Source organism: Nymphalis io, chromosome 28, assembly GCF_905147045.1.
Source record: "Nymphalis io chromosome 28, ilAglIoxx1.1, whole genome shotgun sequence".
Classification (NCBI taxonomy): Eukaryota; Metazoa; Arthropoda; class Insecta; order Lepidoptera; family Nymphalidae; genus Nymphalis; species Nymphalis io.
Genome location: NC_065915.1, coordinates 4,106,005 through 4,129,451, shown reverse-complemented (window position 1 = coordinate 4,129,451; position 23,447 = coordinate 4,106,005). Strand labels below are relative to the sequence as shown.

The window sequence follows — 23,447 nt, the reverse complement described above, 5'->3', positions numbered from 1 at the left end:
TCGGTTAACCAAGTATTAATATTTATTTTTCTAATGGTGGATTTTTCGGATGTCGGATTACCCCTCGTCACCTAATGCCTAAGATAATAATAAATTCTTAAACCAAAAAAAAAAAAATACAATTTTTACCGTTTTATGTACACATTCCATGGTTAGGAGGAGAAAAGAATAATAAATATTTTTGACCTTGAATTTAGATGACGTAATTGGTCGAGTTTTTTATTCTATTCAATATAGGTTTCAATATATGTAGGCGTAGGCAAATGGGCAACCTGTTACGTGGTTACTACGTACTGTAAGAAATACTAACCTTGGGAATTAAGATATCCCTTGTATACTGGCTTATTCGACCTTCAAACCGGAACATAACATTACCGAGTATTGCTGCTTGAGGTAGAGTAAGTGGGTGAGGAAATATATCCAGACGCGCTTGCATGAAGTTACCACAAAATGTAAATAAAATGTTGTATTCACTGTGGGTTGATGAAAAAAAAAAGTGCGTTTGGAATAACTGCCAAGTTGTTATCGGAACATTTGAAGTTAATGTCATACTGCTGGGCTAAGGTTCTCTTCCTTTTCGGAGCTTATTCCACCACGCTGATTCCAATGCTGGTTGGTAATGAAATTAGACACATGCAGGTTTCCTCACGATGTTTTCCTTCACCGTTTAGCACGAGATGAATTATAAACACAAATTAAGCACATGAAAACTTAGTGGTGCTTGTCCGGGTTTGAACCCACGATCATCGGTTAAGATTCACGCGTTCTAACCACTAGGCCATCTCGGCTACATGTTAATATAAATTGTTAAATGCAACAGTGTGTAAAGATTTATAAATCAAGAATTGTATGTAGTACATAATACAGTAGAATTATTAGCGTATTGAATATGTAAATCTAGTTTGTTCATTTTTACTTATACTGGTATTAATCTGGTAAACAATAATAAGGATGAAGGAAAAGAAAAGGGCCTAGGTGATACCTACACAACTTGTCACCATAATATGTCTATCCTTGTCTATCACATTGATAATCGTTAACGTTAATACGCTCAGGAACGTGACTAAACATTATGCAGTATAACAATCGGTGTTTATTTTGATTTTTCGATAATGAACTGTCTCTAAATTGTACGGCAACGTGGTAACTGTATCATTCAATACTGTAAATATTTATTGTAGAATTTATAAGCTCATTGTTCTATCATACTACCGTGCTCATTGTTTTTAACTGTAAAACGGTATATTTTGATTATGGTCGGAATCGGTCGGACTTATTGAATGGACCGACGTTATTTCAGGAAAGATAAAAACGCATGTTAATAAGACTATAAGACTATAGTCAATATTAATTTATTAGAGTTATGTGATACGTAATTTGAAATTAAAGAGTTAAGAATAATCTTATATTTAATCTCGTTTTTTTTTACAATTTTAACGTTTCATTGCAAAAGTCCAAAGTCTCTTTTTCTGAGACACAGTGACTAAATTACGATACGGTTCTCACCCTCATGAAATGTACGACGACCGACTTAGCCCGAAGAATTGCTGAACTGCCGCGGCAGTGGGCTCGGTGCAGAAAAGATCTCGACTGGCGACCGCGAACCAGATGACGCATCGTGGGCCTTACAATTAACCGACGATCATGTGTAGGTCGCGGGAAGCCGCTTGAAGCAGATCTGGCCATCAGGGATCTTTAGAGATTATAAATAATTATGCGAAATTCGTATGAAGAATCCGTTACGTTTGTGATTGTATTGTATTTTTTTTATTAAAGTAAACGTATTTCAGTGTTTATAAATGGGCGTTTCTATAACACATAAATAGTTATTATTTTTGTGGTAAAATTGAATGATTGGTTAATATGACAACACATGGAAAATCGATATACATTGCAATACAATTAGCTTTTTATATGAATGAAGTTTATTGTGTCGGTGTATATAATTATTTTGCTAATTTAATAGAAAACATTTAGTCGACACTGTGTTACGAAACGACGCTTCCATGCTTTGTATATAAGCCAACAGCTTTAAATAATTAAGGACATCAATTCCATAGCGCACAAAGAAATTCGGCAACTCCTTTCTTTGTCGCACTTCCAAAAAATGGAATTCTTTACCAGCTCACGTGTTCTCCTCCTCTTACAACCCGGGTTCCTTCGGACGAAGCGTGCAGTGCAGAACATTCTCCCCGAGTGTACTAGCCGTCGTCGCGTTTGGACTCTACTACCACTTACCAAAAGGTGGAGTTCCTTCCCAGCAAATATAAAAAAGGCTATTCAAAATAGATTTAAATGTTTTAATATATTATTAAATTTTTTGAGCGTTAAAATTCGTTTTATAAATTAATTTATTCGTAAAAAGTTAATTTAATATTGTATTTTATGTTTTTCATTATAAAACGTTCTCGATTATGTATGTGACGTCATGCTATTGTAAAGTCGGCTTCGAATGGGTAAAACGGTTTATTCTAAATAAAGAATTGATATCAATTTTGTGCCCACACAGATACTATGTTTTTTTTTTAAATTGTTAATACGAAATTAGGTTAAAATTACGTATGTTACTCGAGCCTGTACACTATGTTATATACACTACACTACGATACGATACACTGTTTAACTCGCCTTTCAAACTGGAATATGATAATTTATACTATGTGTCGCTGTTTGGCTGCAGAATGGTTATATAGTTATAGAAAATTAGTTGCTCGACTTGGTTTCACCCGCGATATATACGTTGCTGCTACTTCAACCACAAACTAGGTCGTACCGTGATGTTATTTGGTCGGACTTGTAGATTCTGAAATTATCTCGTTCAACCAAATCAACTCTTCAGCTAAGTTTAAGTTTATAGACATTTATTCTCAAAAAAGTCACTTACAGGAGAATACACATATATAGTAACATAACATTCATATTCGACTTTAGTAGTTACCCATTTAACGCATATGCTTATTTTTTTCTTGTTTTTTTTTTTTTTTTTTTGTGTGTTCAGCCAGTTTTTTCTTAAATGCGTTAAATGAGTGTACATTTTTTATGTGTGCTGGTATTTTATTGTAAAGTCATGTTCCTTCTTATGTAAGGGTTTTTGTACCATGACGTCCTAGTTTTCAATGAGACAAGAAAGCTAGCTCGTCGGGTGGTACGATTACGATGTTCTTTTGTTATGGTAAAACTTACGTCAGCGTGGATGGCTTTTTTGAGATATTTTCTGATTAAGATACATGCACTATATATATAAAGTAAGCTATATAATATTATCCACACTAATACATATAACTGCCAGTTGGATTCGAAAAAATCTTTTTTTATATATACATATTTCATATTCTTGAGAAAGGTTATAGGTTATTTATCATCAACATCAGGGCCCCGCCCCATGGGAAAAGGGGGATCGCGGAGCAGGAACGTTTAACACGGAGGAAACTGCGCGTAACAGCTAGTTGTAGATCTACAAGTCTTAGTAATGTTACCGTTTATATGTTACACTGAAACGATACATATAAAAGGACAAAAGCATAACGTTGTTCCAAAACCGTAATTTGTTATTCACACATGAAAGTTCTTAAATATCTCCATCGTTGCTCTAGCGTTAGAAATTTACTTTCAAACTTACCTTTTGAAATGCGACGCTATGAAAGTATGTTACAATAAAGCCACCGTAATTTGAACCGTATTACGAAGTAGTAAGATATAATCGATAGCTCGGGTACGATCTTAGACACGGTCTAATGGTTTTTACTTTCGGTTGAAATGTAAAAAAATTACAATTCGAGAATAATTTTAATAGTTTTGAATGAAACAGCAATCTATATGTATAAAAGAATAACTGATCGACATATGCCCCAAGCTACTGGGGCTAGTGCTATGAAAATTTGCATACGTGTGCCTTTTAGACAGCAGGTTAGCACTAAGTAAGGATGTCTGAAAATTTAACTCCTAAAGCAGTTATAAAGGGATGAAAGTTTGTTTCGAATATCCGTATTTTATGAAGAAAGAGAAATGGAAATTAGTGCTTAGCTATTCTGAATTACGATGGGTGTTGTAGGTAAAGTTCTAGTATATAATAATATAAGTTTTGAGAAAAAAAAAAAATGTTTGAAGTATAAGCGACATGTGTCAGGATATGTGGTCTCCGAAATGAAAGAAAGGCTCCCAAAAGCTTAGTATCGTTATGAAGATATAACGAAGGTTTTTTACATTTTTTTTTTATTTTTATAAAAAAAATTGTAAAAATTGTAATACTATAGTATAGGTACGCGGACGAGCATTTAGGCCAACTGATGGTAAATGGTCACCAACGCTCATAGACATTGACATTGTAAGGAATGTTAATCATCGCTTACATCGCCAATGCGTCACTAACCTTGAGAACTAAGATGTTATGTCCCTTGTGCATGTAATTACACTGGCTCACTCACCCTTCAAACCAAGTACTGCTGTTTTACGGTAGAATATCTGATGAGGAAGTCGAGATGGCCTAGTGTTAAGAACGTGTGAATCTTAACCGATGATCGTGGGTCCAAACCCGGGCATGCCCCACTGAATTTTCATGTGCTATATTAGTGTTAATAATTCATCTCGTGCTTGACGGTGAAGGAAAACATCATCAAGAAACCTGCATGTGTCGAATTTCACAGAAATTCTGTCACATGCATGTGTATTCCACCAACCGCATTGGAGCAGCGTGCTGGAATAAGCTCCAAACCTCCTCCCCAAAAAGGGAGAGGAGGCCTTAGCCCAGCAGTGGGACATTCACAGGCTATTACTATACTACTACTATATATCTGATGAGAGTATGGTACCTACCCAGACGAGCTTGCAAAGCCCTACCACCAGTAAATTGGCAATAATTAGTTATTCAGTTTTTTTCTCAATAACCTATAAACGAGTATAAATCAGAAACATCTTAATGTTACTGTCAGTCCCTCAAAAACGGAAGCAAAGGTGTGTAAACTAAGGTTATAAAAATAAATAATATTAAAATAAAAAACATATGTATCCAAAAACTCAAACAATCAATTATTATTACTATTGTAATTTATGTCCATTGATATAAATAGCCCGTTTCCGAAAAGGCTTTAGCACCATAGACCACATGCATACGCTGCGGCAAGTAATATAGAAGACCGAGGAGTATAACCTGCCACTTTGCTTAGCGTTTGTGAGACTATGAGAAAGCATTTGATTCGATCGAAACCTGGGCCGTGCTGAAGTCTCTTCAAAGGTGCCAAATCGATTATCGGTATATCAAGGTGTTACAGTGCTTGTGCGAGAACGCCACCATGTCAATCCGAGTTCAGGATCAGAACTCAAAACCTATCCAACTGCAGAGAGGCGTAAGACAGGGAGACTTGATGCCTCCAAAACTGTTTAAAAACCGCTGCATTGGAAGATGTTTTCAAGCTTCTGGACTGGAACGGAGTTGGCATCAATATCAACGGCGAGTACATCACTCATCTTCGATTTGCCGACGACATTGTGATTATGGCTGAGACCTTGGAAGACCTCGCCACTATGCTCGATGACCTCAGCAGGATCTCCCAACATGTGGGTCTAAAAATGAACATGGACAAGACGAAAATCATGTCGAACATCCATGTTGCACCACTCAAGTCAAGATTGGAAATTCTGCACTCGAAGTTGTAGATAACTATGTTTTTACCTAGGTCAGACCATCTAACTAGGTAGGTCCAACTTCGAGAAAGAGGTCAATCGTCGACGAAGGCTCAAGGTCACTCAAAGGGCAATGGAGAGGGCTATGCTCGGAGTTTCTCCGTGAGATCGAATCAGTAATGATGAAATCCGCAGGCGAACCAAAGTAACCGACATAGCCCGAAGAATTGCTAAATTAAAGTGGCAGTGGGCAGCGGGACATCGCTCGCAGAACTGACGGCAGGAGCAGAAATTTTCTCGAGTGGCGACCACGAAACAGAAGACGCACCGTGGGCAGGCGACAAGGTGGACCAACGACATAAGAAGAGTCGCGGGAAGCCGTTGGATGCGGGCAGCTCAAGACCGGTCAAAATGGAAATCCTTGGGGAAATCCAATACACATATATTTTAAATATAAGCTTCGCTTCAAGCCATATTTCATCAAAATCGGTTCGGTGATTTTGCCGTGAAAGCGTAACAGACAGACAAACAGACATAGTTACTTTCGCATTTATAATATTAGCATAGATTGTTTGTTTACGGTGAGAAGTAATTTTTTTACACCCAGATTATTATTTATTTTGTATATTTTATTGCATAATATAAATAAAAGTGTGTTTTTATATATGGTAAAAATATACAACGTGTATTGAAACTACGTAAAAGAAAATTCAATAATAAATCTATTTATATATAAGCGAAATACCACTCATCACGAGATCTCCTACATTGTCCGCCCAAATGACTCGAAATTTGTCACAGTTACTCCTTCCCCGACGTAGACGCTCACTAAGAACGGATTTTACGCAAATCATATCCAAAATAATTTTTTCCTCCTATCTACCCGTGCGAAGCCGGGACGATGAGCTAGAATTACATATAAATGCAAATTAAAACAATACAATATATTAAAGTGCTTCAAAATGATATTAGAACTTTTTCTCAAGATAACGTTATTTTCTTATTTTTTTCACTACGTTATAAAGTTGATGAAGTCTATCAGTTATTTCACCCTGTCTAACACCGACTCCGTGGCGCAACGGTAGCGCGTCTGACTCCAGATCAGAAGGTTGCGTGTTCAAATCACGTCGGGGTCATACCACCACTCTTGAGGTTGATTTTTGTCTCTTTTATTTTTAATGAAAGTAATGTTAAAGTAATAATTAAAAAAAATGATTTAATTCCTTTATCGTTTTAAATTATTATTAAGTATTTTAATTCGAAAATTTTCGTCTTTAGTCTGTTAAGATTATTACTTTTTTTGTTTTATAGAATATATGGAGGTTGTACTCGCGATAGCCACGAATTTATACCTAGGCCTACAAGCCTAGCCTAGTCTAAACCTCAAATGTCAAAGAGCCTTGGGGATCTCTACGTCCGGCGTTGGATAAGAAATAACATTCCAATCGATGCATTAACCTAAATATAAATATACTATTTTTATAAAGATTATATAAAAATAGTATATTTTTATATACTTTTACAGCACTTACTGTGCCACTTTCTTCATCGAGCACATGATGAATTATAAAAACTTTAAATGAAAACTCGATAGTGCTTGCTCGTGTTTGACCATATCAGCTCTCGAATTTGCCTTAAATTTAACAGATATATAAATAACTTATTTTCTCTACAGCGCAAGAAAACAACGATAGAAGTCCTCGATAACCTCGAAACGAAGATCAAAAGTATAGAACAGGATGGCCAATATAAGGAGCAGACACACAAACGAGTCATCGGTTACGTCATGGCGTATTCCGTGGGTCTCTACGTCCTTTTCGCGGTGCTGTACTATTACATGTACGCCGGGAAGAGCCAGCATTGGGTACACTCGCTTCTGTACGCTTCGCCGCTGTTGATTCTGCCTATTCTGTGAGTATAATTGGATAATGGTGTGGCAGATGAAGAAGTGTTAATACTGAGTTTGTTACCGGTTGATGATTCAAAAGTGCCTTTATAAGCGTACTCGAATGAAGATTTATTTGATTTGATATATTTCCTTCGGAATTCTTCCTGATTTGGCAGTTCTCAACGGAGACTGGCCATTAGCTCATGATGTGCTGTAGTACATAAATGTTTGTGGAAACAAAGGTGTATGTACACTCTAATAATTCGATGGGACGGCAATCCGATACGACCAAAGCCGTTATACTTGCTTTTCGAGGCTTCTGAGGACTTAAACACTCCAGGCTGTTCCTAAAAAAATCTTGACGTAAAAATCCAATAACAATTTTATTTCTGCATTCTCCCGTGTGTGAGGGGGTGTTAGATAACATATGCCCTTTTCTGAAATCCTGACAACGTGTATGCAAAATTTCAGGATCGGTTGAGTAGTTAAGACATGAAAGCGTATCATCATCATCATCACCCTTTTTGCGTCCACTGCTGGACCTATATGAAAGCGTTATAAAACAAATAAACTCACTTTCCCATTAGTAATATTAGGATTATAATAATTATTTTTGTTACAGCGTGATATTCCTTCGATCAGCTATATCATGGTACTATAATTGGACGCTTAATAAGAATCGTGTGAAATTGAACAAAATGAGAGAAGAGAAAAAGAAGATTCTAGAAGACGTCATGAATACAGAGACTTATAAGGTAAATAAATATTACATGTGTACGTTTTGTTGAACTGCCTCGGACATTGGAGTAATAGTTTAAAGCATACAACATCTACAGCATATAACACTATTCGTATTACAGCTTTTTTTTTATAGAATAGGAAGGCGGACGAGCATATATGCCACCTGATGGTAAGCGGTTACCAACGCCCTTAGACATTGGCATTGTAAGAAATGTCAATCATGGCTTACATAGCCAATGCGCCACCAACCTTGGAAACCAAGATTTTATGTTCCTTGTGTCTGTAATTACACTGGCTCACTCACCCTTCAAACCGGAACACAACAATATCAAGTACTGCGGTAGAATATCTGACGAGTGGGTGGTACCTACCCAGACGTGCTTGCACAAAGCCCTACCAGTAAAGGTGTTATGGTATGTCCGTTTATGTTCCCCTGACAACGTGTATCGAAAATTTCACCATGATTGCTTGAGAAGGAGTTAGAGAGTAACAAATATATAAACAAAAATAACTCATTTTCGCATTTATAATATTAAATGGATTTAAGTCAATGTAATTCACATGTATAACATATGTCCGGTTGTTTGTAAATTTTTTCTCAAGTTATAACTGAAAAATCTAAGCATAGCTAATCTTTGTTAAGTAGCAATGTTCCGACAACTTCCTAAACTGAAGTTCGATGTAACAGGACGCTTACGAGGTCCGTCCACTTAGTTGATGGGCTCATCTTTTCTCGAAGTTCAATACTCGCCTCCCCAACCGGTGACCCAAACAGCCAAGACGTTGAATCTAATAGAACCAATAATAACATAAAACATGAATAATAAAAAAAAAACACGAATGACCTCGAAAGTTTATGGTTACTTTTAAATATTACAATATTTGTTTGTCAATCAAATGATATATAATATACTTGATACGCATCACTAGTTCGTATATAATGTCTTGCTTATTTACGAACTAGCATTGCACGGCGGTTCCATCCGATCTTAACGTTGATTAATTATAAATTAGAAGGAATAAACCCTAGCTGTTGCTCAGTGTTGAAGGATAGCATCGTCAGGACACCTGCGCATGTGCAGGATACGCATTGGAGTAGCGAAGTGGAATAAGTTGTAATACTTAAGTTGTCTTTTTGTTGAAAAAAAACTGTTGTTTATTTTTTGTGTTCGCCTGCGGGCTTGGGGGAGGGAGGCAGGTGTCAAATATAAAAAAGTAGCCTTTCTTGGGGTTCCAGCTTACTTCATACCAAATTTGATCAAAATCAAAGCAAAGCCGTAAGCCGTGAAAGCTTATAAATCAGACTGACAGATTTACTACTAGTTATTACCTAACTCCTCCTCCCCCCCTCACAGGCGGAAGATGCCGCGGTCGGAAACTAATGTACTACATTTCAAAAGCAGGAGGATTGTTGCATTTGCAAATATACCTGCTATGCTGTATTGAAAGTCTTTTCCCAGTAGCGGGACATAGAGCTTAGAGCATTGTTGTATCTGACTTTTTTTTCTTCACACATTCTAAAAAGTACAAATTTGTAAAAAAAAACAACGAATGTGTGGCGGCAGCTTCATTATTTATCACGATTGGTAATTCGAACCGCGTCCTTCGTTAGATGAGATAAGTTTCTTATTCTGACCGCTAACGTAGATTGTCTTTAGGTTTAGTTCGCAATTTAATGAACGTTAACCATTGCAGGTTGCAAAGGAGATCTTGGACAAATACGGAGGACCAGAGGAGCAATCTAAAGCATACAAGCCGTTTTCAGCACTCAATGCCTCCAATAACACGACTAGAACCCCACCAGGTAGAAATAGCTTATTTGATTATATATTTAGGCCAAAATATTACGGTTATCAAAATATCGTTTGAATTTCGACCTTATAACAATGACATAGAGTAGCAAATTGCACCAATGCGTTTTATTAGGTGCAGTCCAAATAGCAATTAATATATTTTAAAAATAGAACTGGAGAAAATCGAACGAATCTGTCCAAATATATACATATTATTGTTTTTTTTTTAATTGGTGCTAATTTTTTCAAGTGACATTTAGGCTGTATAATGCCATTCCTTAGAGTAAAATATATATGATATGATTTTTTTTTCTGTTTGAACTATTTGATATAGTTGATAAAATGTTTATTTCATTCCAGAGATTGCAAAGTTTTGCAAAATGTTTATGTGATCTCAAGTCACAGTACAGACTTAAAAAAAAAATACAAATTAAAATAAAAAAATTAAAACCATTGAATACGAGTTATATTTGTTCTCACTTGTTATTTTTACCACTTAATTGTATGTAAATAAATATATAATATAATATAAAAAAATTACCTGTCATTATTTATTAATGAAAATTTTAAGTATAATTTGTAAAGTATTATTATAAAAAAGAACAAAATACTTGGTTGCCATTGATATTAATATATATATTATTATTATAATAGATTTTTTATATGCTAACGAATATATTAACAAGAAAATTTACTTGCTTTAAGATAATTATATAATATTTTAAGGAGTAATTAATAAGTACAATATAAGTTATATTGAAATAAAATAATAGCTCAGTAGTTAGACTAGGAAACGCTAATAAGCCAATAGTTGATGTGCATATATATAGAGCTGTTACAACTTCGAATTATATTTATTTATATAAAAATTGTCTATAGTGTAAGAATACCCCAGTAAAACAAACCTTCACATTTACTCATAACATTTTATTCTCTTCCACACGTATTTTGTTATATAATTTCTATTGGAATTCCTGCAATCACCCTGGCAACCATCGAACGAATCAATCTTTCGGTGTTTTCTTTTCTTTTTTATATCGACTAGTTTTTCTCGCTCAATAATTTCCAACCAGTGTTAATTTATTTAAAAATATTACTATTATTTTCTAAAAATCTCAAAATAATTATTAAAAATCAGTAAAACCTTACAATAGTATTTCGAGGTCGAGAACTTTAAAGATCCTGTGGTTTTCATAGTGGATTAGATTGGACTTTGGGGAAGTAAAATTAAAATGGATATAAATAGACAAGTGTAATGGTGTTATCATTAAATATGTATTAATCAAGAACGGTTTGTTTTACATAATACAGCAGAGCTATTAGCAAATATCATGGAATATGCACTAGGAACATCATCTTAAGTTTGTTTATCTTTATACAGGTAATTATTTAAATAACATAAATATTTAAGACAAATCTACATGGTTTTTTTTTAACACTAGAAAATTCAATAGCGATGACATACGTGTGTGTGCTTGTGGATTCATTTATAATGATGTATTTCGAGGTTGTACAACTCTATATTGTCCATGGGCTAACTTGAAATTAATTAACTCGAATTATTCCGACCGCTGATCTATAGGTCTGTTAATATGTTGATATCGTCAGTGAATATCAATTATTTCACATATAACGTGAATAACTACATATAATTATATACATATAAACCATTGTGCTAATAGGTTATAGACAAATTTATTATTATATAAAAGTGAAATTATTTTAATTGTTAAATTGTAAACAATTTGAATTACATAATATTTGTACGATTTTGTAAAATTGTTATTCATTTAAAACTCCTTTTCCTAAACAATTTATTGAGTCAGAATTCATTATTAAAAAAAAAATTATTTTATTTTTAATTTAGTAACGTAAAGTGAACAAAAATTTTAAACTTAAATGGCAATATTTAATATTAAATTTGATTACCAAATTTAAAGTTCTATTAAAAAAGTATCATACATTAAAACTGTAAAGATTGAACAGTAAAAAATTAAATTAAATAAATTAAAAATTGACATCGATAGTAAGCCGCTGAATAATATCATTTAAAGGGTATTCCCCTTAAATAGATTACGAGCATTCCTGCCAACATTCGAAGCGGTCACGATTTGTACAGTAACCATTTATAAATTTTATTTGTATATGTATAAGGCTTTAATGTTAATAATTTTGTAATATAGAAAAATTAAAATAAATAAATAAAAACGAAAAAAAGACGCTAAATTATAGTATTTACAGGGGATTCCCCTTAACATAGCTAACGAATGTTGTTTGTGAATTTAAGCATCATGAGAGTTATTTTTAACCTGGATAAAATTCAAAAGGAACGATAGATAGAATATAGACATATTTTTTAAATTTGATATTTTTGATATTGATTTGATTGATTGTAGGCAATTATTAATTTCACAGTTAAATATAATTATTTATTTTCACTTTAATTTTACTTCGATGAAAACGTCGTATTTTAAAAGGCATGTTTTTTCACCAAGCCATACTGAATTATACAATACATACGTCAATTATTATAGATCTCGCACAATGATGACATGTCATGTTCATTTAAGGTCAAAGTTGCTTATTTATTAACCCCAGCCATTGGAATCAGCTGTACAGATGCATACTTTTTAACATGCGTACCTTTTATCTATGCATCCTTTTTAGGGGCAAGATATTCGGCGTACTACATATGTACTTATAATGTTACTTAGTAAATTTTAAATTGTGTTAAATGTCAATAGACATGGACAAAAATCAGATTAATGATTACGATTACAACGTGTAATCACCAATCACGATTAGAGTAACGTAAGTAATCAAAAAAGTGAAGTGAGTGAGTTTCAAGTAAGTGCCCAAGAGTATACTCGCGCGCTCTCTTCAGAATCAATCAAAGTTAATCTGGAATTGTTATCGAAGATTACACTTTGCAATCTAAATTGTTTCTCATTTGATCTGATTACATTTTGCACAAGTCTGAATTAGACATGGCATATATTTTATTACTAATTATACCTCTCGGTTTTACCCGCGTTAAATTTTACTATTTAGATGTCATAATAAAAATATTAATAAAACCCTATAAACAGTTTGTATGTGTTTATTACCTACTTAAATGTAGTATATGTATATTTGTTATTTAAGTTAATTATGTTAACCTTTTATAGATTCACCTTTTCAAGATTACCCCTGGAATAACTGTTATTTACATTCAATAATATTTATTTATAATATTTTGTATAATCTGTTTTAAATATACATTAATGATAGTGTACAATGATTCATAGACAATAATTAATATTTAAAATTTGGAACGATTGTTTGAACTTCGAATGCTTCTTTTCAGCGACGCCAGTACAAATACGACCGAGATTGGCGATACAGAACTCGACGCCCATATCGAATAATAACTTACATTTAGTTCCCGTTAACGCGCCGTCGGCTCTTTACAAGGGACCGCGACTCAGGGTGAGTTTTTTATCTCAAGATTTATTTATATAAATTAATTTTAGGAAGCCAAACTGCCTACTGAAGTAGATAATAGTGTTGAAAGAATTTGTAACAAAAGTATAGTAATATCCTGTGAATATGCCACTGCTAGGAGAAGTCCTCCTGTCCCTTTGAGGAGCATGTTTTGGAGCTTACTCCACCACGCTGCTCCAATGCGGGTCGGTGGATACACATTTAACAGAGTTTGTGAAATTAAATACATGCAGGTTTCCTCACGATGTTTTCACAGTACAACCCAGCAAACCCGCTATCATCGGATATAGATAAAGTATATTATATATTTGTGCCTTTTTATATAGATATATTAATTATAACGTTTTTTTTTTTTTTTATTTCCAGTCGGACCAGCTGCCACGACCGTTGCCGGATAGTCACCGCTCTGCTTTGGACAAAGTGGTGGACTATTTGCTGAAAGACGGTCCGAATCATCGCATGGCCCTTATATGTACCTCGTGTTTCTCGCATAATGGTAAGTCATGTAAAATACCAGACCATTGATATGTACTGTACGTCATCACAACTGTATTTCAAGGGTGGAGTTCCAGGCCCAAATAAATGTGTTATATTCTCTATTACATCCTCTTTTAAACATAAACATTTATTATATATGTATGTGATGCGGGTTTCGTAGCTACTAAGTGAGCCGGTGAACTTCCCCGCCGTCAGATATGTTGAAGCGTAATAAAGCAATCATATATGGTAAAGTAATGTCAAATGTGTCAAGAAAATGATTGTTTGGTTTATTAATTAGTTTGGTTAACTAAGAAGAGTCCTACCTAGAGTAACTAATAATGCGTTTTAGAGTATGATTGGGTAGGTTTTTCTGGTTGCTGTTTTTATATGTGGCGAGTGCACAATGCGTCTAAACGCAGCACAAACATCACCTGATCAACTACGTCATTGATCAGGTGATGTTGCAGTGGTCTGATGTATGTCGTCACACGTACGGATACGGGGTGTATCCAATATGGTCGCATGCGCATCTATTGTCCTCGCAGCGACGTCACACGCTTGACCACGCCCCCAGCAAGATGGCCGCATGCATCGCTTTTGTTTTCGCCTAGGAGGAGGTCCCAAAAGTGGCAAGCACGCGTGGTGGTCATCGTGAGAGGGGAATGCCTATATAAGCGCTGTTGTTGTTGTTTATTTTTAATTAATTAATTATTTCAATTATTTTTACTGTACGCTCTAATGTAAACATTGTTGACTTGTCACAATAAATAACTCTTAAAGTCTGCCGGAGTTTTTAAATGGGTGGTTAAGCTACGACCCTCTTCATATAGTATAGGTTGGCGGACGAGCATATGGGCCACCTGGTGGTAAGTGATCACTAACGTCAATAGACATTGGCTCTGTAAGAAATGTTAACCATCGCTTACATCGCCAATGCGTCAGCCTTGGGATTTAAGATGCTTGTCCATGTGCCTTACATCGGCTCACTCACTCGGAACATAACAATACTAAGCATTGTTGCTCGGCGATAGAATATATAAGTAGGGGGGAGGTACTGAATCTTTCGAGGTAATTTTCAGTAGCAGCGCCAAGCTTTTAAGTAGCCGGTGTTTATAGTCTAGTTGGAAAGGAATATTAGCTGTTGTTTTTGTGTCTGGTTCCGTTGTGTCGAATTCTCGTGCCATTGGATTACGAGAGTTCGGGCAATACAGAATGCATTTGCGTTAGATTGCAGTTGCAGTCGCGTTACATTTGTACACTATGTATATTTCCTGTGCGAGTTTTAGTCTCCGTTGATGACGGCCATCATCGAAATCAGTTAGAGTGACTCATCGCTACCATCTTTGTTGTGTGTTTTCCATCGAGCTACAAAAATATCTAAACCACTACAACTTTACAATTTCAGGGATGGCGATGGCGGAGGAGTTCGAGTTCGTGTCGTACGTGTGCGCGTACTGCGGACAACTCAACGCGGCGCGCAAGCAGCGCCCCGCCGCGCCGCTGCTGTCGCCCGCGCGCGCGCTGCTGCCCGGTGCGTGACCCGCCACACCACACCACACCACAACACACCACTCCACTGGACCCAGTCCAGCCACGCCAGTCGGGGGGACGCACACAACCAAAATTAATATAATTTTACTCTAAAGTCAAGGTGGATCTCTGAGTCCGGACCTGGGTAGACCTTTTGCCATCAACCACCTGGTGCAATTACTACATTCCTAGTTCAGTTGTAGTTGCGGCCACTTATTATTGAATTGAATAATTAAAAAAAATAATAATACGTGACTGTATTAACAATTGACATCCCTTGACGATATTTATCATTCAGAAAACGCCATCTTCTAAAAGTCTCTTGCTAAAATCCATTTTACGACTGGCAGAGCAATGACATTTCGTTTAACGTGAATAAACCCACGACGAGCAGCTATTGTTTTAATGAACGCGTATTTATTTTTCATATTCACAGCTGCTGGCGACGACTCCTCGGTTGCAAGTTCGTCCAGTGACAGCGAAGATGAAAAAAATCGTAACGATACGACGAAAGTTGGAGGTAGGTCCTCACAATATTAACGTCGATAGCGTACGGTATACAGACCGCTTAGTATTATTGCAGATTAAAACCAGACCTTGTTGGAAGGGGTTTTTTTATAGAATAGGAAGGCGAACGAGCATATAGGCCACCTGATGGTAAGTAATAATAATAATAATAATAATATCCTGGGACATTTTTCACACACGGCCATCTGATCCCAAATTAAGCTTGTACAAAGCTTGTGCTATGGAAACCAGACAACTGATATACTACATATACTACTTTTCTTTTTGTAAATACATACTTAAATAGATAATTACACCCAGACTCAGGACAAACAGACATGTTCATGCACACAAATGTCTGTCCTGGGTGGGAATCGAACCCACAACCTTCGGCGTGAAAGGCAAGTGTTCTACCAACCACGCCAACCGGCTCGTCAAGTAAGTGGTCATCAACGCCCATATCACTGATCACTGGTGGTAGAACTTTGTGCGAGCTCGTCTGGGTAGGTACCACCGACTCATCAGATATTCTACCGCAAAACAGCAGTAATTGATATTGTTGTGTTCCGGTTTGAAGGGTGAGTGAGCCAGTGTAATTACAGGCACAAGGGACATAACATCTTAGTTTCCAAGGTTGGTGGCGCATTGGATATGTAACCGATGGTTGACATTTCATACAATGTCAATATCTAAGGGCGTTGGTATATAACGGCGAGAGCGACGGCTGAGCGATACTACCGTCTCCATCTTAAGTAGATGGTACAGGATCCGTCACGGTAGCATGCGAAAGCGATCCCGTGGCGCTCCTCGTTAAGACAGAAAGGGACCGCTGGTTTTTAAGTGGGTATTCCGATGTTCGGGGCGCACTCGGCGCCTTGGACACTGGCGAGCCCCATATAACCCCCCACTGTGCCCTGGGGGAAAAGCGTAATGCGTTTTTCTAGCGTTAAAAAAAAGAGGTGGTACAGGGTCCATTGCGTAGGTGGCGAAAATGATACTGTACACTTCGTATAAGCTTACTTTATAAACACAATAAACACACTATAAAGTAAACTAGGTAAACCGACAGTTTCGTTTAGGAGAAGTGACCTGGTTGGCGTCCGTAATCGCAATGTGCCGTTTCAATTCCAAACTTTCCAATACGACTCTGTTCACGTGACGTCACGGTTTACCCCTTTTCTAGTATTATGATACACAAATCAGCAACTTAATATTAAACGATATCGCTTTCCACGACATATATATACTTGATTTGATAACATAATACGTGACGTAGTCCCGTTTGAAATACATGTTTTGTATTTTATACTGAACCCTCCGTTTTTAAATCTAAATGACACTTGTTCATATATTTTTAGTATGAGATATAGTATCCTTCGTTTTTTTTAAAATATAACAAATTTTCTTTCAGACGGCGAACCGGATCGTCCTCCCTCCCCAATGGAGGTGGAGACGAAATCCGAGATGGAGAAAAAAGAAGACTGAATGAATTGTTGCATTGTTAATTATTTATATTATAATAAATATCTGCTGATAATAATACACGAACAATCGATTGAAGCTCGGCTGAAAATGTTAATTTGTTTTTAAAATACGCGCCGTATAATGTGAGTCTTATGAATACAGAAAAATTTAAACAGCATTAACGTAAGTAATCTATGCGCTTAGAATCATGTATATCATCCAAAAGAAAAAATTAATTTAGAACATCTATATAATTTTGTCTCTGTACAATAGCTGTATAAAAATAACTTATCACTTGTAGAAATAGCAATATTATCTGTCCCTTTCATACTGTTAGATGTTTCGATGACAATTATATACAAGTCTATTGCTAAGCATTTATTAAAAGGAGTTTTTTTTAATTATAATAAATGCTTAGAACTCGCTTTAAAATGTGGTGTTCATAATATAAGGAATCTGTGGTTAAATTTTAACTGTGCATTAAAAACTTTTTTGAGGTTAGACTACGTTTCACAATAAATAAAAAATATGTATCATGTTATCATATTCACCTTTAACGCAAAATCATAGTACTACATGAAAATTGTTATTTAATTATCTTTATATACGTGTTCATAATATATTTTCTGAGGGGGGGATAATGGAGTTTGTATGGTATGGGTTTTGAAGCGGTCGCTTTATTTATTTAATCGATGTTCACTTAATATAAACTCATAATTTATTTTAAAACGCAGCAATTATAAAAAATCGAAATAAACTTTGCTTAAAGGCTGACAACTAGTACATTGATGTTGTCATTGGTGCGTTAAAATAACCTTTTAAATGGTAACATTAAGTATAGTCAAGGTTCGAATTTCGAGTTTATAAGTTTCTCCGGAATTTGACATCTATTATTTCACCTTTGACAATGACGTTACGATATGATGTTGCCATTTAAATAAAAATTTTATGTTTATTTGTTTTAGTTGTCGGACTTTAAAAATTTGTATGGTCTTCATAATTATTTGATTAATAAAATATTTTGTTATTAATCTCTAATAATAATATAGAATATAATTGTAGTTTTTATAAATCTTACAAGCTATATACTCAATGTGAATTATGAAAATTAATATAATATGTTACAGTCAATTATTAACAAAACTTTTTAATTAAGACAAAATTGTTTTTTTTTAGTGTATATTTTTGATCTGTACTATGTGATTTATAAAAAAGATTTATTGGAATAATAACTTACAATACCGTCATAAATTTTGCATATATGACGTAAGGTCTGTCTGTCTTAAGTAATTTATTTTCGAACGTACGCATTCATCATATTATAGACTATAAATTTAAGACAATTTTACACTAGTCGGATAAATGCTGCGTTTTAGCTATACACTAATTTATTAAAATATTTTTTAAGTTATTATGAATCTTCCTAGTTGTAGACATAGGCTTAATATAACATACGGCTTGTTAGGCTCGATACTTAATATGTTTTTTTTTTCTATATGACATCTAAGAATTAAGTTTGCTTTTCTTTAGACAAAGTAATATAATTCTTTGACTTTTTATATATCATTGGTTAACAATGGAAAATTATTTTTTTAGTTTCAATATTGTTCTAAATTCAATTTTATTCGAATCAAAATTCGCTTTCACATGAAACGTCATTGCATAGCGAAACGTCACATTTCCCGCTCATTTTTTAACATAATATAAAAGTAGTTCTCTTTAAATTTTGCTTATAACTCAATCGGTTAACTTAAGGCTTTTGCTGCTCTATCTCGAAGTTATGTTCTATTAATGTAATTCGATTAGAAATAATCAAATCAATCTTTGATTATTTCTAGAATGAAATTAGTTTTTACAATTATTGCATAATATTTTTTAAATTAATATTTATCGCTGTAGAACATTTGGGCCCAGTTATGCCAAAGTAAATAAAGCCGCAAATATATATCACGGGCCACTTTATTAATATAAAAAGCATGCATTTTTATTCATGTTTGGGGCAGGTTTATTCAAAATAGCAATATTTGGAATGAAAACTGTGATTCATTGGTAAGGTAAAAAATATTTATTATTTTGTCCAGTACTAATTTCTATATGCAGTGGTGACCACTTACCACCTGGTGGCCCATTTTCCCGCCCGTCTTCCTATTTTAAGTACACTTCGGCATAAGTGGATTCAATTCCTACTACAAACGTATGCTAGTGTAAATTCAACGTTAAACAAAAAAAAAATTGTTTGCATGTTAATCAAAGTTATTTTTAATCTTTGTTCCTATTAAAATTTTATTGTTATTACCGTAAGTATTTTCTTAACCATGAAATAATACCCATTCATAACATTAATTATATTTTCAATTACATGGAATTTTGTTCCGTTCCATAATATGTATTAATATTTGTTTGCTAAATAAACTAATTTCTCTATAACATTGCTAACAACAAAAGGTTTTCTAGTCAATTGGATATTATAACTATATTTAGCCCAATACATTCCTTACATGAAATGTTTTAAAGAAAATTAATATAAAATGGGTTACTTACAGCTTTTCATCACATTAATTCACATTATTTTTAAGGAAAAGATTGTTTGCGTTTTTTGCCTTAAAGTTATGCTTGGGTCATACTTGTTTTTTAGCATAAAAAGGTCTGGCAGCTTCATTCATTCATTTTGACAGCATTTTTTATCTTTGTCATCTATTCTAATCTATAGAAGATTGAAGATTACGTATTACAGCTATATCTCATGTATTATTTTATTGAGCACTGAATAATTTTAAATATTGTTAACTATAATCAAAATAACTTAGCATCTGACTTATGTGTATTAAAATTTACTCATATGATTTGTTTACAATTCGTTTTTTCGTTATCAATCAAATCTGACACATTAAAGTATATTAATATAACAATGCAATTTCTTTGATAATAATTAATAAAAAGTTTTAACAACTGAACTGAGCGGGCTTTGGTTCAATTGATACATTTGAAAGTTTTAGGAAATTTTAACAGTTATATTATATGCTTAGATTTTATGGCAAAAATCGCTGTCAGTTTATTTGTTGTCCATATTAAATTCCTCCATATTTTCGACAACTACATATCTTTAGCAATTACATATTTTTAAAATAATCTGTGTAATTGACATATTGAAATGTCACTTTTCCCGCTTATTTTCAAACATATTGTTATACTATAAAAATATTGTACTGTCTGTAGCTCATTAAAACTAAACTCGTTTTCGATTTCAAAACTGTTCTACGTCAGAAAATTTGAATTTTACGTTTTAACTTTCAATGTTTACTGTCATTGTCCGTCTGCTAGACACTGAAACTTTTTTACTAAATTTTTTTTTTTCTATTTGACGTAATTTGACTTTAAGTATAACATCTATGACAATCTAATAAAAAAATCATATGTGTATACATTTTGTAATATTGAATTATTATCACACAGAAGATTTAATAAAACATTTTTTACTCGACATAAATTAGCTTATACTGTGTAACATTCTAATAAAGTAATCAGATTCCTACACATTTGGTAACATGTTGAACTGTTATTCATCAAACGATAACTGATAATTATATAAGAGTTGTAGACTGTATTGCTGTGAATGACAGAATGATTAAAATTGTTGAATAGTTTGGACATGGGCAGTTAGGGGCCTTAAAAATCGACATTGTTTAAAATTGTCTATGAAGCACCATTTTTTGTTATAAATACACTATGATTCCAATTATTGCATATTATTAAGATGCAAAGACAATAAATATTCATGAAAACTGTTACGTGAAAATGCATTTTTTAAATTGAGCAACTTTACTTCAAGGAAGGTACTGTCATAGATAAAAATAAGTTTTTTAAATCCTCACTTATTACAAGGTGAAGATGTCGAATGAATAGTGTTGTTAAATTTGTTATTTATTGCTTGTATCGTTGATTAGCCGTTTTATAATGGAACTAATATATTATAAGTAACTATTTGATGTGTTTCTTTTAAACCTATACCAAGTTTTTAATATAAAAAATATATATTCAGACTTGTAAGTATTAACAAATTAACAGCCCGTATTTGTTACACTGCTAATTGCTAAGGCCTAGAAAAAACTTAGAGTTCATTCTATATCGTTGCTCCAATCTGGGTTGGTGGATACACATGTGGCAGAATTTCAGCAAAATTAGACACATGTAGGGTTTTATGATGTTTACCTTCACCGAGCACGAGATGAATTATAAACAGAAATTTAGGTCATGAAATTTAAGATTCACGCGTTCTAACCACCGGGCCATCACTGCATTAAAAGTGTCTCTAAAAATGTATGAAATTTAGAAGGCGCTGTTTGGGCTATTGAATTATAAGAAACGCCCTAATACTCGGTAGGTTACAACAACGTTAGGTTAACATCCGCCTTCAACAGAAACTATTTTCAAATTATTCTGTTAATCACATACATAAAACCCTACTTTTAAACGCATAAATGACAATTTCAGGTAAATACCCTAGAGCTACAAAAGCGTCATTGCGGCAATTTATGGAACTGTTATATAGTACCGCAGCTAGACGGATATAGGCAACGTTACATTGATTGTTAGTTGGACAGATGTCGCTAAATAAAAGATATGTTAAATGATATTTTTTCTCCTTATAATATAATACATTAGGTCACTAGGCCACGCCTCTAAATAGGCGTAAAATAATATAGAGTAAAAGTACACTATCAGTTCAATTGGTAATTCGAAATTTACTTTTCGAATGCCCTCTGAACTAATTTCAAACTAAATATCTATAAAATTACTTTCTTATCACATCTGTTTTGCATTTAAATAGAAAATTATAGATAGTGTGGAGCCTACGGCTATCTCTAGTCATAAATATCATATTTTCTTTAATATTTAAGCTAAAAAAGTATAATATCGATTTTTAGAAAATATTTATTATTTTTCTATACAATTAAATGAATTAATGAACGTAGAGAAATAACTTCGACGAGCCGGTTGACGTGATGCTTGCTATTCACGCCGCAAGTTGTGGGTTCGATTCCCACCCAGGACAGCTATTTGTGTGCATGAACACGTCTGTTTGTCCTGAGTCCGTGTGTTATTATCTGTATAAGTATGTATTTACAAAAGAAAAATAGTATATGTAGTATATCAATTGTCTGGTTTCCATAGTAACTTCAAGCTCTGTACAAGCTTAATTTGGGATCAGATGGCTGTATGTGAAAAATATCCCAGAATATTATTATTATTAACTTTTAGAAGGTTCATTTTGCTATAAACAATCATTCTCACTGGTGCTTGTGTTACTTCAAATTCTAAACGATTTGACCGATTAAGGGCATATTCATAGCATGTTTGTTTTTTCTATTAAAGTATATGCTTTTATACCGTTGCGTTACGTGTGCCACTTGGTGAACTGGATGGTAGGGTTTGCAGGTACCACTAATTTAACACGAATTATACCGCCAAACATCAATTGTTGTGGTTCGTTTAGAAGGGTGAGTCAGCCAGTGTAATTATAGGCACAAGAAAATATAACATCTTAATTCCTGAGGTTGAAATTAAGAAATATTGTCGGTCAGGTAGCCCGTCACGTCCGTATTACGTCATTAAAGTAGGTAAAAATTAATTTCAAAAAATAATCCCATGGGCATTGTATTCGTGTGGCATTGTACGAAGTATTAGACTAGACTATTATAGACTATTATATTGTTTGCCTTTAACGAACCTTAGCCTGTTATATATAAATATAACTAACAACTTCGTAATTATCCGACTTCATGATAAGCACATGTGACTTTGATGAAATTTTAATATTCGTGTAGCGCTGTGTTAAAAAAATGGTAATGGAGCTTTTAGCTTAGACTTTAGAACGAAAAATATCTGTCAAAGTCAAAATGATTACTTATTAATCTGTAGGTACTAGGTATTCTGTTGGAATT

General features: G+C 34.1%; 1 protein-coding gene and 1 non-coding gene across 2 annotated transcripts in view; both read left to right on the top strand.

Moving 5' to 3' along the window:
- LOC126779111 (endoplasmic reticulum junction formation protein lunapark-B) overlaps window positions 1–21,486 on the top strand; it is a 28,419-nt gene extending 6,933 nt beyond the window's left edge. Inside the window, exons 2-9 of the mRNA XM_050502954.1 lie at window positions 7,295–7,530; window positions 8,130–8,262; window positions 9,944–10,052; window positions 13,388–13,509; window positions 13,891–14,020; window positions 15,410–15,535; window positions 15,971–16,054; window positions 17,453–21,486. Coding sequence (XP_050358911.1) covers window positions 7,295–7,530; window positions 8,130–8,262; window positions 9,944–10,052; window positions 13,388–13,509; window positions 13,891–14,020; window positions 15,410–15,535; window positions 15,971–16,054; window positions 17,453–17,526 — 1,014 coding nt within the window. The 3' untranslated portion in view covers window positions 17,527–21,486. The remainder of the gene's footprint in view (window positions 1–7,294; window positions 7,531–8,129; window positions 8,263–9,943; window positions 10,053–13,387; window positions 13,510–13,890; window positions 14,021–15,409; window positions 15,536–15,970; window positions 16,055–17,452) is intronic.
- Window positions 6,684–6,755, top strand: Trnaw-cca (transfer RNA tryptophan (anticodon CCA)). The gene has a single exon. It is a non-coding gene; the product is annotated as a tRNA-Trp (tRNA).
- Window positions 21,487–23,447: the final 1,961 nt, after the last annotated feature.